Consider the following 17,079-nt stretch of genomic DNA (forward strand, 5'->3'; position numbering starts at 1 on the left):
AGAAGCAGAGACATTAAGGTCAAAGGCTGTCTGTCTGCTGGGAGAGAGACAGGGAAAGGCTCCTAGTAAGCACTTAATTCAGAAAGTGGTCTAATAGTCATAAGGATTAAAAATAAAAGGTTATTTTTAACCACGTGATTGTCTTCATGTTAACGCACATTGTCAATTAAGAACCAATTAAGAAATTAACCCTTACAATACCCAAACTGCCCCCCGCGTGTATATATATATATATATATATATATATATATGTAACAATTTCCCCTGTTACAGTCGGAGGTGTCCTGGATCCCCAATAAGCACTACTCCGGGATCTACGGGCTGATGAAGCTGGTGCTGACCAAGACCCTCCCCCCGGACCTGCAGCGGGTCATCGTCCTGGACACCGACATCACCTTCGCCACCGACATCGCCGAGCTGTGGGCCGTCTTCCACAAGTTCAAAGGTCGGTCCCGCCTCCTGTCGTCCACGGTTACGGCCATTTCCCCCACCCCCCGTTTGTAGTTTTTTTATTCATAAAACACCACCATATATCTTGTCCCTTTTTAATCAGGTCCATTAACTTGGTCACTCATTGTCAAAATAGGCTGAGCCTGCATGTATGACCACTGAGCACTGGGCTTGACGGAAAAATGCCCGTCAGTTTCTGTGAACGAGATGTAAAACGCCTTAAACCTAAACTCACCGCTGCTCCACCAGTTCAAATCTTGGATCTCCGAGCTTGTAAAGTCAGAGCGTATTTTTTTATTCCTACTGCACTTATTAACTTCTAATTCATTACATTACATTACGTTGTAATGTAATTCCTTTTACACTAAATGTTTTCCATTTTAAAGGCTATTTTATTGCACTGTTTTAATGTCTGTGACTCGATACCAGTGTAAATGCGGATTCGTGCTCAGTGAAATGAAATGAAAGATGAATGAATGAATTAATGGACAAATTAATGAATGAATGCATGAATTTAGAATGGCGGTTACGCCTGCTCCCATGATGCTTCAGGGCGGAGCACTGCAGTTGCTCTTGGGAGCCCCTGATCGGTTACAGCTCGTAGGTATTCGCCCCGCGATGCGTTGTAGGCCGCAGTGAGAGCTGGTGTGGAGGAATTGGCTTAAACCCCCCGTCCACCCGGAGCCTCACTCCTCTGCAGTCCAGTTTTCTGTCCGCTGATGACAAGAACCACAGGAATTAACCTGCCATGTCAGTATTTTAAGACTTGAGCATGAGCTCCTAGCGCATTCCGCTAACAACTGAGCCACTTCCTGGTTTTTTATAGGCTTCTGTAAAGCTGGATAGGACAGCCAATCGCGCAAAAGGAGGCACCGGCCACTTCTGATAGGACAGCCAAGTACGAAAAATAAAATAAAATAAAGCATTCTCACGATGTTGCTGCCATGTAGTGGCGACGCTAGAACATTGACCAAACGTTCCAGTAACATTGTGAGAACACTTTTGTGTTAGCTGGGCTGCAGCGCGGACAGTTTCGCGCCCGTCACTAGGTGGCGGGTTTCCTGTAGGGAGTGAGGTGTCATGAAAGTGTATATGTATGGAGTTACCATACAGTATCACCGCATTCAACCTGTCATAGTGATTTGTTATAGAAAGCAGAACCTTTAGATTTTTCTTGGTGGTTGGTAATGTCGGCGGGTAATGCGGTCTTATGACAGAAATGTCACTGAGGGCCTGGTTTATCAACTGCGCATTGGTGTGCAATCTGTGCGTACGCTCAACTCCACAACACATTTGAACTTGCCAAAAGTGCAAACAGCTACACAAACTTCAGACCATATGGCCGAGTTAACGAAGCAGTTATCATGCCAGCATGCTCCAGGCCATGTACATCAATTCTAGGCAGGCCTATTTGCCCATAATTTTGGCAAGCATATTTAGAAGATGAGACCTCAGGCACTTTGTAAGAAGGGTGATTATTGGGCTATATTTGGCAGGAAGCTTCAGCGGTGAACTGGGGGCTTAAAAAAAAAAAAACAGTCTCGTCGGTGGATGTGAGGCAAAGCCATCCTGGAGAAGGGTCGACTGTGGCTGGATGTGTGTGGTGGTGGCCATGCACTGTTCTGAGGTTCATGACTGAACAGGTGAGCAGGTGAGAGCCTCAGAATCCGCGGAATATACAGTATCCTGGGGCAGCCCTGTAGCCTAGTGCCTAAGTTACATGACTGGGACCCGGAAGGTTGCTGGTTCAAGCCCCGGTGTGGCCACAATAAGATCAGATCCACACAGCTGTTGCGTCCTTCACCCCACATTGCACCAAGGGGGATCGTCCCCTGCTTAGTCTAATCAACTGTAAGTCGCTTTGAATAAAGGCATCAGCTAAATAACTGCAATGTAATGTAATGAGTGTTTCACATGAAGGACAGTTGGTGGAGAACAGTACATGACAGTTCGGTGGCCGGGCACAGTAGACCCCCCCCCAGTAGTGCAGAAATGTGGTGATGGTTGTCCTTCACCATGTTCTCAATGGGCGAGTGCACGTCTGGCACACCTAAAGACACACAGAGCTGGTTTGATGGGCTGTATTGGGAATGTAATGTTTGCATTGTTTGTGTATGCGATGATGTGGTGGCAAATGCATTTCCCATGGGGATAACTAAAGTTATACATCTAGTGCCATATTAATCCACATGGAATGGCCTTTTCAGTTTTCTGATATCACATGATGGCCCAATGCCCACTTCAATGACTTCATATTCCATGCCTTCATCCAGCACCTGTCGTGTAATGTTATTTTTCCGAGTGAGATATGAGCTTGGGCCAGATGCGCTGTAGTTGTTCACAGGACAGATGTACCCGTTTGTTTTAGGCAGCAGCTGGAAGATGAGAATTGCACTGCAAACTGAAGGCTTCATGTCACATAGTCGGCTGTGGAATATAACAACTGTTTTGGGATGACAGGAAAGGTGTTTGTTAAATCACGGACTGGCCGATTATACCTACACACCGGTAACAGTTTGGCACTTTTGAGGGTCTCCCACAGACCTACAATGGCCAGCAAAGTCAGAGCATCACACAGCCACACGGTAAAGCCTTGAACTTGGGTTTTGTATTTTCTTCGTTAGTTTTTTATCTCTGCTCCTTCATTTTCATATAGATTGCATGGCCATAAGTGCTCCAGTGTGACAGTCAATAATAATAATTTTACCAGAAATGCTTCAGTCCCACAATTATTAATTCTCCCAGTTGGTCTATTTCGATTGATCTATTTCTGCCGACATCTTTCTCTGTTCATAATAGGCAATTGTGTTCTGCTCAGTTTTTCTGAAATTGTTTTTTTTTTTGACACATTGTCTCAAGGGTATGCCTAGGTGATGCAATCTGAGCTGGTAGAACATTTGTTTTTGTGTTAAGCTTGCTCATGTGCTAACCAATAATAAACAGAGAATTCATATTATTTATTGGAAAAAAAGAAAAACAAACACATTGTTAAAATGTATATACTATCATGAGGCTCTACTGTAATAACTGAAAGATGAATACGCTATTAATACATTGCTCGTACAGATGCATATCTTTGACCATGTGTTTCTTGTAATTTAGTATGTGCAGGAGACATATTGGTGACTGACTATGCTGACTGGCGATCAGTGGCATAACTTCAGTCTAGTCCATGGAACCCAGGCTAAACCCAGGTTAAACCCAGGTTAAACGTGCACTCGAACCAAAAGGACAGTAGGTGTAACTCTCTAGAAAAGCAAAAAGACCTTTCTGTAAGCTCTTGTATGATGAACACACGGTATTCGTGGTGCTTATAACCCCATGTCTTATCAAAGATGAGCAAAACCATGAACCATATGTTGATTTTGGAAGCCATCTTGTGTTTGAGGGGAAATGCCTAATTTGGTTTCAGAGTGGCCAGACTCTTCATCGTAACACTCCCATGAGACCTGTTTATGAGAGCTTTTACGGGTTCTATCAGGACGATATTTGTCAAATTGCTTTGTCTCACTGTAAGTCGATGAGCTTAGTTTGTTTTTTAAATTGAAATCCATACTGCTACTGCATTTGGATTAGCCCCTTATGCATCATACTTTTACATTTGCCTAGGCACACCGTAATAATTTGTAATTAGAGAATTTTAAAGAGATATGATAACAATCATTAAGTGAGCCGATCAATCATTTATTTAGGAGAACATGGGTTCAAACTGTGTTTCAATGTTTTTAAAATGGCATGAAATCCGGTATTGCTGACATCATGGGTCATTGACTGTAAAGAGAGGGATGTAAATTAAATGTTCCCGTGTGAATGGACTGGTAACCCCACATGGCCAATCTGCCCCAAATCTGAGTCATTTGGGAGAGCGACCTTATAAGTTTCTCAGGATTCGTTTATGGCGGTTAGACCAGAAATGAGAGAGTGTTGCAGGTGTTATAACACTCCCTCTGGTGATGTCAGAGTATGATGGAGAATCTCACTGCACCAAGTTTGAAGTCTCTGCAAAGAAATGGCCGTTTTTCATGAATATTTCATTTTTTCTAGATTTTTTTTTTTTTTTTGGTCGGAGCTCTGAATCTCCTTCCGTTGTCCTGCCAGAACAGGGTTGAGGACGTTTCCGCTTCAGACTGCCGGTGTTTCGGGAACTATTTGTGTGACTCTGGTGTCTGTGGAAGGAGGCTGTGTACCATCATCTTCGGCGGCTGCTTCCCCACTCCGGCAGTTTTTGTTTGTTTGTTTGTTTGTTTGTTTGTTTGCTCATTCTCATTGGCCCCAGAGTGAAGAAATGTGTGAGCTGCTCCAAACCCAGCGTTTAGAGAGCAGGTTTAATGTGCAGGTTCACACACAGGTTCACGTGTGACAGACGTGTTTAGAGCAGTTTAATGTGCAGGTTCACACATGCGTGTGACAGACGTGTTTAGATCAGTTTAATGTGCAGGTTCACACACGCGTGTGACAGACGTGTTTAGAGCAGGTTTAATGTGCAGGTTCACACACAGGTTCACGTGTGACAGACGTGTTTAGAGCAGTTTAATGTGCAGGTTCACACACGCGTGTGACAGACGTGTTTAGAGCAGGTTTAATGTGCAGGTTCACACACAGGTTCACGTGTGACAGACGTGTTTAGATCAGTTTAATGTGCAGGTTCACACACGCGTGTGACAGACGTGTTTAGAGCAGTTTAATGTGCAGGTTTACACACGCGTGTGACAGACGTGTTTAGAGCAGTTTAATGTGCAGGTTTACACACGCGTGTGACAGACGTGTTTAGAGCAGTTTAATGTGCAGGTTTACACACGCGTGTGACAGACGTGTTTAGAGCAGTTTAATGTGCAGGTTTACACACGCGTGTGACAGACGTGTTTAGAGCAGTTTAATGTGCAGGTTTACACACGCGTGTGACAGACGTGTTTAGAGCAGTTTAATGTGCAGGTTTACACACGCGTGTGACAGACGTGTTTAGAGCAGTTTAATGTGCAGGTTCACACACGCGTGTGACAGACGTGTTTAGAGCAGTTTAATGTGCAGGTTCACACACGCGTGTGACAGACGTGTTTAGAGCAGTTTAATGTGCAGGTTCACACACGCGTCTGACGGACGTTTTCCAGCAGAGCTGGAGGAGAACGTGCAGCACACAGATGAGTATTGATTTGGGGGAGTGAGCAGAGCGGTGTCAGGCCAGCGTTCGGTGGGGATGAACGATGGGGGGGGTGTGGCGGGCTGTCCTCCTGCGTAACCGCGGTAACCACGGCTGCTCTCACGAGGAGCGTGTGCGGTTTCATTATTTACTGGGGACAGACACACTGCTCTCTCTCTCTCTCCCTCCCTCCCCCTCTCTCTCCCTCCCTCCCCCTCTCTCTCTCCCTCTCTCTCTCTCTCCCTCTCTCCCCTCTCTCTCTCTCCCCCCCTCTCTCTCCCTCTTTCCCTCTCTCTCTCTATCTCCCCCTCTCTCTCCCCCTCTCTCTCTCTCCCTCTCTCCCCCTCTCTCTCTCCCTCTCTCTCTCCCCTCTCTCTCTCCCCCCCTCTCTCTCCCTCTCTTTCCCTCTCTCTCTCTATCTCCCCCTCTCTCTCTCTCTCTCCCTCTCTATCTCCCCCTCTCTCTCTCTCTCCCTCTCCCCCTCTCTCTCTCCCTCTCTCCCCCTCTCTCTCCCTCTCTATCTCCCCCTCTCTCTCTCTCCCCCTCTCTCCCCTCTCTCTCTCTCCCTCTCTCTCCCCTCTCTCCCTCTCCCCCTCTCTCCCTCTCTCTCTCTCTCTCCCCTCTCTCTCTCTCCCCCCCTCTCTCTCCCTCTCTTTCCCTCTCCCCCCTCTCTCTCCCCCTCTCTCTCTCCCTCTCTCTCCCCCTCTCTCCCCCTCTCTCCCCCTCTCTCTCCCTCTCTCTCTCTCCCCTCTCTCTCTCCCCTCTCTCTCTCCCCCCCTCTCCCTCTCTCTCCCCCCCCTCTCCCCCCTCTCTCTCTCCCTCTCTCCCCCTCTCTCCCCCTCTCTCTCCCTCTCTCTCCCTCTCTCTCTCCCCCTCTCCCTCTCCCCCTCCCTCTCCCTCTCTCTCCCCCCCTCTCTCCCCCTCTCCCCCTCTCCCCTCTCTCTCCCTCTCCCCCTCTCTCCCCCTCTCTCTCTCCCCCTCTCTCTCTCCCCCTCTCTCTCTCTCTCTCCCTCTCCCCCTCTCTCCCTCTCTCCTTCGCCCCCCTCTCTCTCCCCCTCTCCCCCCTCTCTCCCTCTCTCTCTTTCTGATAGGGGGAGAAATGAACCCCAGCCTCTGTATACATTACTGCAGCTGTGATGGAGGACAGGTGGCTGGTTTTGTCACCTGTCTGCATTTTGCTGATTGTGTCGTGGTGCCTGGAACTACTTCTGTGTGTGTATGGTGTTCAGGTTCTTGTGTGAGTCTATGTGTGTTGAGTTCAGGCTCTTCTCTGTCTATGTTGTGTTCAGGTGTGCGTTGTGCGTGTTATGTTCGTTCATGACTCTAAGTGAGGGGGCTGTTTGGATGTATTCCCAGCTTGTACTGCATTACATTATTATATAATACCTTTACAGATATACCATAAGTGTGCTTCTGCTGGTTTACAGTCGCTGATGGCAGTGATTAGAGGAGAGTGTGGATTATATGTCACACACTCACAAGGCTTATGCATAAATTTATGAAACAAGAACTCGCTCCCCTCGTCTTGTTGTTGTTCTGTAATCTTGACATTTCCTTCGGCCTCCGTCGCGCTGATCCCTTTCATGTGTAAACACCCTGCGCATCGTAATGATCCACCAAGTGATGCTCCTGGTGGGGTAGAGGAAGTACAGAACCCCCATTTCCCTCCTCACTGAAGCAACAAACGCGTGTCTGATAGCTGGGATGAAGTAAACACAGCTGACTGGACCGCAGTGACAATAACGTTGTCCAATAAAACGAACGTGCACACAGTCCCCCCCGTCTTCAGTAAAAATGCGCTGACAGGCCTAGGGCATTAATATTAATTAGACTGAATCAATGTGAAATCATAAATTGTTAATGAATATTAATGGAATCTACCCGACACTGTTTCATTGCATTTTTTATTTTTATGTTGATGACAAGGATAAACAGCTTTAGTTTTGTCCAAAGTATTCCAGCTGAACTTCTGCAGTAAAATGAAAAACGTAATTTCACAAATCATATGAAGTTTAATTATTTGTGAAGTTAGTTGCATGGGATAAAAACTGAAGAGTTAATTTTACATCAGTGATGCATAACGTTTCAGGGTAAGCGCTACAAAGATGAATGACTGTCTTGATTTTTCTTCCACATTATTCTATTTAACCTCCAGTTTTGATGGACATTAAATAAAAAAGGAATTTAGCAACGTTTGATACATTACATACAGATATAATTGTGTATCTATTTGTGCATCATCTTTTTGGCTGGCAGTAACATTGATCTCATCAGATCAATATGAACCCATGAGTAATCAATGTGAACTCATGAGAGATCAATATCACTGCTAACAAAATGCCAAAAAGACCGTTGAGAAGGGCTGAATGTGATGAACTGTCCAATCAAAAGCTGTGACAAATTGCACAATGCTACGTTGCCACTGGCCACAGATACCACGCGCTGGACGCATTTCAGCTCCTTAGCAGCTGAGAGGATCATGGTCAGGAATATTCTTCATGCTTGAACCCAGCACAGTTATGCCATTATCTATTCATTTTTATGTGAGACAAACGTGTCTCTCGTCACGGCAGCGAGCTGAACGCGGTTGGGGTTTTTTTCTGCGCATAATGAATCAAATCATGTATCTGCCTCTCTTCCTCGGAGAGCTGTTGACAATGGAGTAACCTTAGGAAAATGTAATTTATGCGCTGGAAATTGAAAACCATCAATCCCCATAAGCTGCAGGTTGGATTCCTGGCAGGGTTTAATAATGCCAGACCTTTTACTTTCCCCCAAAATGTGATTAATACGAGCGCGTGGGATTCGCTCCTCCGCTGGGGTCCTGCGCTCCGAGTGTGGGAGATTAATCACACTCGCCCTGTTAACATTATCAGCCAATCACGGGCCCCGGCCCGGCTCCAGAGGGCTTCGGGGTGAACCAATGGTGACGATGAGAGCGAGACAGCCCGTAGTGTCTCGACTTTTATCCCCGGACCGTAAAGTGGCGTGACTTTCAAATCACCCTCCTTAAACATAACCTGCTCTGCCCTCTGTGGCTAAACTCGGACCGCACTGTATGAATCACACACGCGTCAGACCGCACTGTATGAATCACACGCGGACACAACTTGTCCAGAGAGGAAAGACAAATGCGCATGACAGAGTCTGTCTTCTGATCTTCGGATTCTGGTTGTATCGGCACCGTTGTTTGTTTGCGGACCGGTTTGTGTGTTATTTGGGTCGGTTATTGGGCTGGTGTTCTCGCATTCTGACTGATTCCTGTGGCTCTGTAACTGGGCGTACAGGCCAGCTGGCTCTCTGAACGGCTGGAGGTCGTTCCCCATGTCTGAAGCGCCCAGAATAAACAGCGCTGCTCGTGTAAAAACGCACTAATCACTTACACCTCACACCTTTGTGAGACGCGCGGGAGATGTGTAGGAGCAGCAGCATGGCAGTTAGGCTCCTGGACTGGGACCCGGAAGGTTGGTGCCTCAAGCCCCAGTGTGGCCACAATAAGACCCGCACACTTGTTAGGCCCTTAACCCAGCATTGCTCCAGGGGAGGATTGGTCCCTGCGTAGTCTAATCAACTGTAAGTCACTTTGGATAAAAGCGGCACCTAATAACTGGAATGCAATATCCATCCATCCATCCATCCATTATCTGAACCCGCTTATCCTGATCAGGGTCGCAGGGGAGCTGAAGCCTATCCCAGCATACATTGGGCGAAAGGCAGGAATACACCCTGGACAGGTTGCCAGTCCATCGCAGGGCACACACACACCATTCACTCACACACTCATACCTACAGGCAATTTAGACTCTCCAATCAGCCTAACCTGCATGTCTTTGGACTGTGGGAGGAAACCGGAGTACCCGGAGGAAACCCACGCAGACACGGGGAGAACATGCAAACTCTGCACAGAGAGGCCCCGGCCGACGGGGATTCGAACCCAGGGCCTCCTTGCTGTGAGGCGGCAGTGCTACCCACTGCACCATCTGTGCCGCCGGAATACAATATTCGAACAAAAAAACTCTTCCCTCAACATTGTAAACGCCTGGTCATTGCTGCTAGCAGCAGTAGCATTATCTCACAGTGACTGTCATATCCTCACCCATCCCTGCTGTGTGATTTATTCATGTGTGGTGATTCATTTAGACGGTTTTATATGTCATCAAGGGCAGTATGTATAAAAACGGCTATATTGCCCACATGGATCACCCAATATGGATGTAAATACCCTTAAATTAAAGCTGACAGTCTGCAATTTAAGCTCATATTGATTTTTCTTTTCTTTTTTACATCACCTCCTTTCTGCAAAGCCAAATCAACAAAAATTGTTACTGTTTCTATACCTTTATAGAAGCAGTATAATTATACAGGTATGAATAAAACTTTAGGAACCTGTAAGACTGTATTCTGTGAGACCTTTCAAAAGTAAAAGGAAAAAAACAGCATAACAGCTATATTCTCAGGTAATGTGTTCCTAAAACCCATTTACTCTTTGAGGTGAGCCAATTATTTTGGTATTGAACAGAATAGAATTCACACTCCTTCCGATGAAGAAAACAGTGCTGGAAGCCTCATTGGGCTCCTCCATATAATAGGTCTATAAAAGCTGTATGATATTACAGTTAAGCACTGGCAGCCCTTAATCAAGCCAGACATGCAGCTTATTTCAAACCTTTTCTTTTTTTGTTTACCCTTGAAGTACAGTAGATTGTGAAAACTACGGCCTGCAGAAAACAAGCGCTCAAACTGACATACAAACACACAAACTCACTCATCCATGGTCACAAGACCCAACACATGCCCAGGAAATACACAACCAAACCCAAATCTAGAACCCCCCCCTCCCCCCCCCCCCCCTCCATCACTCCCCCCAGAACCACCATAGAGTAAGATGTACAGTGTATTCGTGCAGAACATGATTCCAGTGTTTCAATATAGACCTAATATGTACACATAGCCAATATTGACTTGGTTGGTGCAAGAGGAAATTGAAATGGGGAAAGTGAATCCAGACTGTTTTATGGATTCAGAATTGAATGGGGTTTGGGACTAGGCTTAATCTGTGTCTGTGAAACCAGCCCCTAGTGTTTGTGATTCAGAAGACGTTTTAGCTGAATGGAATATTGATGCCGTGAGTTCGTCTCGTACTCAGAGAGACGGAATTGGGAGACCACGTTCAATATGTACCAGAACATTTTTGGATAAGATAACACAGGGCAATTAAAATAGCTTCTTTAATTTTTAAAGATTTTAAAATTCTAATTTTATATTACACACAGATGTACACGCGCACACAATTATTGTTGTTGTTACTATATATTCATGCACACTGTGTGTTTGTAAATAGGTATATTGAGCACTAGATATTATTATATAATGTCTGCTGAACCCACGTAACTGTGTGTGTATCCCAGACATCTGTTCTCAAATTACAGCAGCGTTAACTTCTGTAACTCTTTGATCAGTGGTGTGATAATAAAGTGCTTTATAATGCTTTGTTTGGTTGGTCTGTCAAAGAATGAAGCCGGCAGCAAATGTTCCTGATAAAAGATTAAAGAAATGTCTTGTAGTTTTAAGAACTTGTGTGGCGTGGGAGAGACGGGATTTCGGGGGGCAGACAGCATTAGTTTTGCTGCCAAGCTAGCTGGTGATTGCTGTGCGGCTCTTCTCTCGAGGTTATGGCGAGGGTAAGTGACTGAAACTCACAGAGTCACGTCAGGACAGGCCATTAAACACACTGGCAGACCAGTTCTCCGGAGAAATATGGTGCAGACGCGTAATGGTGGGAGTTTGAGGGGGTAATTCAGCGGCCGCTAACCGCTAGCTCGCACGCGCGTCATTCATCCATTTCCACCCAGGAGTCTCGGGAGGAGACTGTCGGGCCAAATAAGAGATTTTCTCTTCGTCTCCAGATTTAATTCATCAAAGAATCTGATTAATTTTCTACACCTTCGGAGTCGTCTTTCTAAATGAGGAATGCTTTGCTAGAATTTCAAATGAGTTTCTCCAGTTTTCTTAATCTCAAAATGGCTGCCGTTTGCTAATCTCAAAATGGCTGCATTTATTTTACCTAGTGAGGGTGGAGACGCCAGTGGAACTACTACCCTGATCTGTTTAGTGACCTAAGCAGCAGAATGAGATCTTTGAGTCCAATGCTGCTGTATTCCAGTAACAGACTTACTGATATTTCAGGGCAATGGTGCACATTGTATTCCATTAGTTAATATGTATTTATTTGTTTTATTTGAAATAGTTTTCACACCAATTGATTGTTTCAAGGTTGTTTCACCACAAAGAAGGATGTATTAGGTTGTTTTCCTTTTTTGCTTACATATCTGCTGGACGTTGGCTGTGGTGTAAAGGAGAGGTAATCTATGCCACACAGGGAGAAACTGCAGCCAGGGCGAGGATTAGCTTCAAAGATGCATCTGTGACCAATCAGCAGGGGCTGTGGTCTGGGCGCACTCTGCCATGTCCTCTGAAGATGAGCTTTCACAGATCTCCCAACAAACATGGCCGCCTCCCCCGCTGACTGCGCCCCCCCCCCCCCCCCTTCCATTTCACTGTGTTTGCAGTTTACTTTTCTAACTTTTTTTTTTTTTTTTTTTTACGACATCACAAACAAAATTAGACTGAATTGAATTAAAAGCCAGAAAAGCCACAATAGGCGGCGGACTCGAGATTGAGAAGCGAAATATAGCCTATATGTCAGGGGTGCAGAACTCCGGTCCTGGAGGGCCGGTCTGCGTGCTGGTTTTTGTTCCAACCAATTACCTTCATTTTTCCGACAGCTCCAGAAATGTACGTGAGCACAGTGCGATCTTTAGGACACACAAGCAGTCTGCAGCTGTAGCTGGTGCACATACAAATGTCTGATCAAGATATTAATTAGCTAATTACATTCTTAAGAGCAGAAGTTGGCGCAAAATCCTGTAAAGTACAGTAATAGGCCCATATTGGTCTGACCTGACATCACAGAGCTAAAACCTGGCCCTATACCCGGTAGAATCACACCGTCCATTCGGACCCGATTCCGTTGGTCCCTAAACCCCACACGGTGGAGGATGGGCTCCCCCCTCGAGTCTGGTTCCTCCCCGGTTCCTTCCTCACTGACACCGGGGAGTGTCCTCGACCCACCGTGTCTCCAGGCTGCCCTTTAGCCCAGGGAGAATGTGTAACGTGCTACACAAATACATTTTGATTCAATTTTATTAGAGGATGCACACCTCTACTCCTCAAACCACGTGACGTGTTTAAGACCGTAACTGACGCGGCTACATCACTGTAAATGCAATGTGACCTCCCACTCTCTAAGGAAGAAGTTACGCGGTGTGAGAACTCCTGAACGTATCTCTCTCTCTCTCTCCGGGACTTATTCCTGGTGTCGCGCCTCATTTACACTCGTTAATAAAGAGCCGGCGCCTGGAGCAGATCGCCCGGCAGTCCTTCAGGCAGGTCCCTGGCATTAGTCACAGCGAATCAGGGAGAACCACCTCTGAGACGCGGTCTCTGGGCGGTGAAGGCAGCCTCTGGTGTGTCTTAGCGGCTCTCTCCCTGACAGCGCTGGCGAGGAGTCGCGGCTGAATTATTTAACGGGCTGTCGGCCTGCCCCCGCCCAGTCCGCCGGTCCCTCGTTAATCTTCCTTACAGCCGCCGTTAACCGCCCCGACTGCGCCCGCCCGTCCGTACCAAAAAGAAGTTTATAAGTATACTAAAAGTATACTTTTTAAAGCATAGTATACTTTTAGTTTACTTCTGGCATACTTTCAAAAGTAAACTTAGGAAATAGTTTACTTATAGAACACATTAGTATACTTTTTTGAACTTAAAATTTGACAGTGCCCTTTTGGCAGACTTTCAAGAAGTAAACGTCAAAAATAGCTTATTTACAGAACACACAAGTATACTTTAACTAAAAATGCCATGTCAACTTCCATTATATAGGCAAAACAGTTGAAATACTCTACACTATAGCTTTATTATTATTATTATTATTATTATTATTATTATTATTATGTTTTTCTTGCATATATTGTTCACGTATTCAGAAAGTATATATATATATGTAAATTACAAGATGCATTTTACACTGAATTCATAGCTTTATACCCTTGTACTATTAATAATAATCATATTTGATATTGTAATTATTTTTGTTGCTCCCCATTTTGTTCAGAGTAAATTTACTGAAATGAGTGTCCAAAAGGCAGAGGTTACAGGAAATAAACATCATACTACAAGCAAAATACCCAGAAATCCAAACAGGAAAAAAAGAAAACACATTTTACATGATAATAGAGGGAAATGAATTGCATCTTCCTGGAAGTATTGCATACAAGTTGTAGCCTCGCTGTACACACGGTGGTGGAATGATTCTTTAAAAGTTATTTAATCAAATGTTTTGTTTACTATCGTATTAGCTGATGTTACAGCTATCGGCTACTAGATAGGCTACACTAGTTATATTGAGTCATCTAACATCTTACTAACGTTATATACACCGACAAACTAACCGGCATAGACGTGGCGAGCAACCCCTAAACCCCCAAATTTGAATTGACTGCGGTTTCACTGCGGTCTTAATAAACGCTGGTTGCAGTTTCACTAAGACACAAACAGCAAAACCACAGTACAGTGACTACTAAACTACTAAAAAAGGCACAAACAAGCGATACTCATCATGGAGACGATGCCGCACACACGCTGGGCCGGCTAATAAACCCTGGACAAGGTGCGAACTATTGGCTCCTCCGGCAACAAGTGCAGACAACTGCCTACCTCAAAATAGCCTAGCTCACCTGACAAAAATAAGCCGGTTTCACTGCAGTCCTAATAAACACTAGTTGCAGTTGCACGGACACACAAACAGCAAAACCACGCTACAGTGACTACTAAACTCAGCTCAACAGCACAAACAAGCGATAGAACTAATCCTGGAGACAATGCTACACGATGCTACAAACACTCGCTGTATGATCATACAGTATGATCATCCAGAAGTCACACACAAAAATACAGGTCGATCATCTGGTTTTGTTCGATTGGTTTACTGCAGCCGGGACAAGGATCTCTTGTAGACTCTCTTTTTGGAATGACATGTTGGCTAGAGGGAAACAACTGGCTGTGGAGCAGGTGAGTGGTGTCAGCTACTGTAGCCATAGCCTGCCTGTGTACCGCCGAGTTATACAGGTCAGCCAGGTACCTTTACTCTTTACCTGCTATGAGCTAAACCCACTTGAAGACATATTATTATTATTATTATTATTATTATTATTATTATTATTATTATTATTATTTAATGTGCACGTCTTTGTACGGTATACATATGATTGTATGAAAGACGTCTCCTTGGAGCGTGTCCGCTACTTTTATTACTGGTGCTTCAGGTTTGAAGAACAATTGAACAACTTTCATGCAAAGGAATTATTTTACGTGTATGGTTGTAGATCTACTTAAGAATTACCGAGGCAAGGCATGGACGTGTCTGAGACAATAATCGCAGGTCAAAAGGTCCGCCAGCATCTCATGTTTTTCTCATCTCCCTCCATTTAAAGTCTGCCAGCAGAATTTGAGTGCACTTATCGGGGGTGAGTTTCCTGAAGCATGTCGTCGACGCGATAAGAAGTATCTTTTCCACATATTGTGTTCATTTTTACGAGTGCTTCCCCAAACATGTCACCGCTCAAGCAGTACGTGAAATTTCCATTATTTCCACCATATCCTAAGTCTAGTTGTGATATTCCACATTTTGTTCAATTCCCTTGTACTGATAGAGGACAAATCAATTAGCCTAATACAATTACATGAATCTAATCTATTACCCAATCTCGACCATTTCGGCTAGCCTACAACAAATCTTTGTTTTTCAGACATGAGCAGTTTTGGGGGAAATGATCTTACGTTCTATTGCTTCTGCTAGTTTAATTCTGTTGATTAAAAAGGATATTAAAACTGCTTCAGTAAATTGGTGCATTGTCTAGGTTCAATTATGTTGAAGAAAGTGCAATTTGTTAAGACAGACCTCTGAATGTAATTGCACATTACAAACACATCTGAAGAGTTAATTCAAGTGACCCAAGTAACTTGTAGAGTAACTCTTGAAAAACTTCTCTTCACTTTTGGGAAGCACACATTGAATTCTTGAGGCGCATGGTTTTGGGGAAACTCACCCCCCGAGCAGTGTGTGGAGGTGCCCTTAGTGATCCCTCTCACTGTCCCCGCAGGCCAGCAGGTTTTGGGTCTGGTGGAGAACCAAAGCGACTGGTACCTGGGCAATCTGTGGAAGAACCACCGGCCCTGGCCCGCCCTGGGGAGAGGCTTCAATACAGGTGAGCAGCCTGATCAGACACAGGTGAGCAGCCTCACAGACACAGGTGAGCAGCCTCACAGACACAGGTGAGCAGCCAGATCAGACAGGTGAACAGCCAGATCAGACACAGGTGAGCAGCCTGATCAGACACAGGTGAGGAGCCAGATCAGACACAGGTGAGCAGCCTCACAGACACAGGTGAGCAGCCTGATCAGACACAGGTGAGCAGCCAGATCAGACACAGGTGAGGAGCCAGATCAGACACAGGTGGGCAGCCTGATCAGACACAGGTGAGGAGCCTGATCGGACACAGGTGAGGAGCCTCACAGACACAGGTGAGCAGCCTCACAGACACAGGTGAGCAGCCAGATCAGACACAGGTGAGCAGCCTGATCAGACACAGGTGAGCAGCCTGACAGACACAGGTGAGCAGCCTGACAGACACAGGTGAGGAGCCCGATCGGACACAGGTGAGGAGCCTGACAGACACAGGTGAGGAGCCTGATCAGACACAGGTGAGCAGCCTCACAGACACAGGTGAGCAGCCCGATCAGACACAGGTGAGGAGCTGGTGAATGTTATGACCAAGGTTACTGTCATAAAATGTACTGATAAAAGTATGACAGTTTTATGTAATTTGACATAACCTGACATCATCTGTTATGCCATCTTGTGCCAGCTGTTATGTCATGTGTATGGCAGTGTTATGTCAGCCTTATAGCAAGGGGTTCACGTAAAGTGTTACCGAATATTCATATGTACGTACTCCAATTTCCAACATTTCCAGAGTTGACGGGGGTTTAACAGCTTCAGGACGATGAGGAAAGCCCGGTTTTTGAAGCCCACGTTTGGGTGCTTTCCTCCCGGGTGTTCCCCACATGAGCAGCCGTGATGTAGGGACTCCATCACTCGCAGTATAAACACAGAGGCCGTCTGGCCGTGGGCTAAACCAGTGGTCTCGGGGGCGTTGGAGGCCCGCGTTAGCGTTAGCGTGTTCCAGTCTGTAACAGACTGACGGCAGCTCGCGGGACGTTTGGGTGGGAGGACCCCGTCGCCACACAGCGCCTGAGACATTAAATGCCCTCTCCCAGGTGGCCTGTTTCACCGAGGTGGATCCCTGCTCTGAGGTTGATTGATTTGGTCTGTCAGGAGGGCTCACATCCTTCAGTGGGTATCATACTGAGTGGGT

General features: G+C 45.7%; 1 protein-coding gene across 1 annotated transcript in view; it reads left to right on the forward strand.

Moving 5' to 3' along the window:
* The window catches only part of LOC133134551 (xylosyl- and glucuronyltransferase LARGE1-like), a 74,860-nt gene that overhangs the window by 34,846 nt on the left and 22,935 nt on the right, over positions 1-17,079 (forward strand). Inside the window, exons 5-6 of the mRNA XM_061250751.1 lie at positions 274-445; positions 15,805-15,909. Coding sequence (XP_061106735.1) covers positions 274-445; positions 15,805-15,909 — 277 coding nt within the window. The remainder of the gene's footprint in view (positions 1-273; positions 446-15,804; positions 15,910-17,079) is intronic.

The sequence above is a fragment of the Conger conger genome, chromosome 8, assembly GCF_963514075.1.
Source record: "Conger conger chromosome 8, fConCon1.1, whole genome shotgun sequence".
Classification (NCBI taxonomy): domain Eukaryota; kingdom Metazoa; phylum Chordata; class Actinopteri; order Anguilliformes; family Congridae; genus Conger; species Conger conger.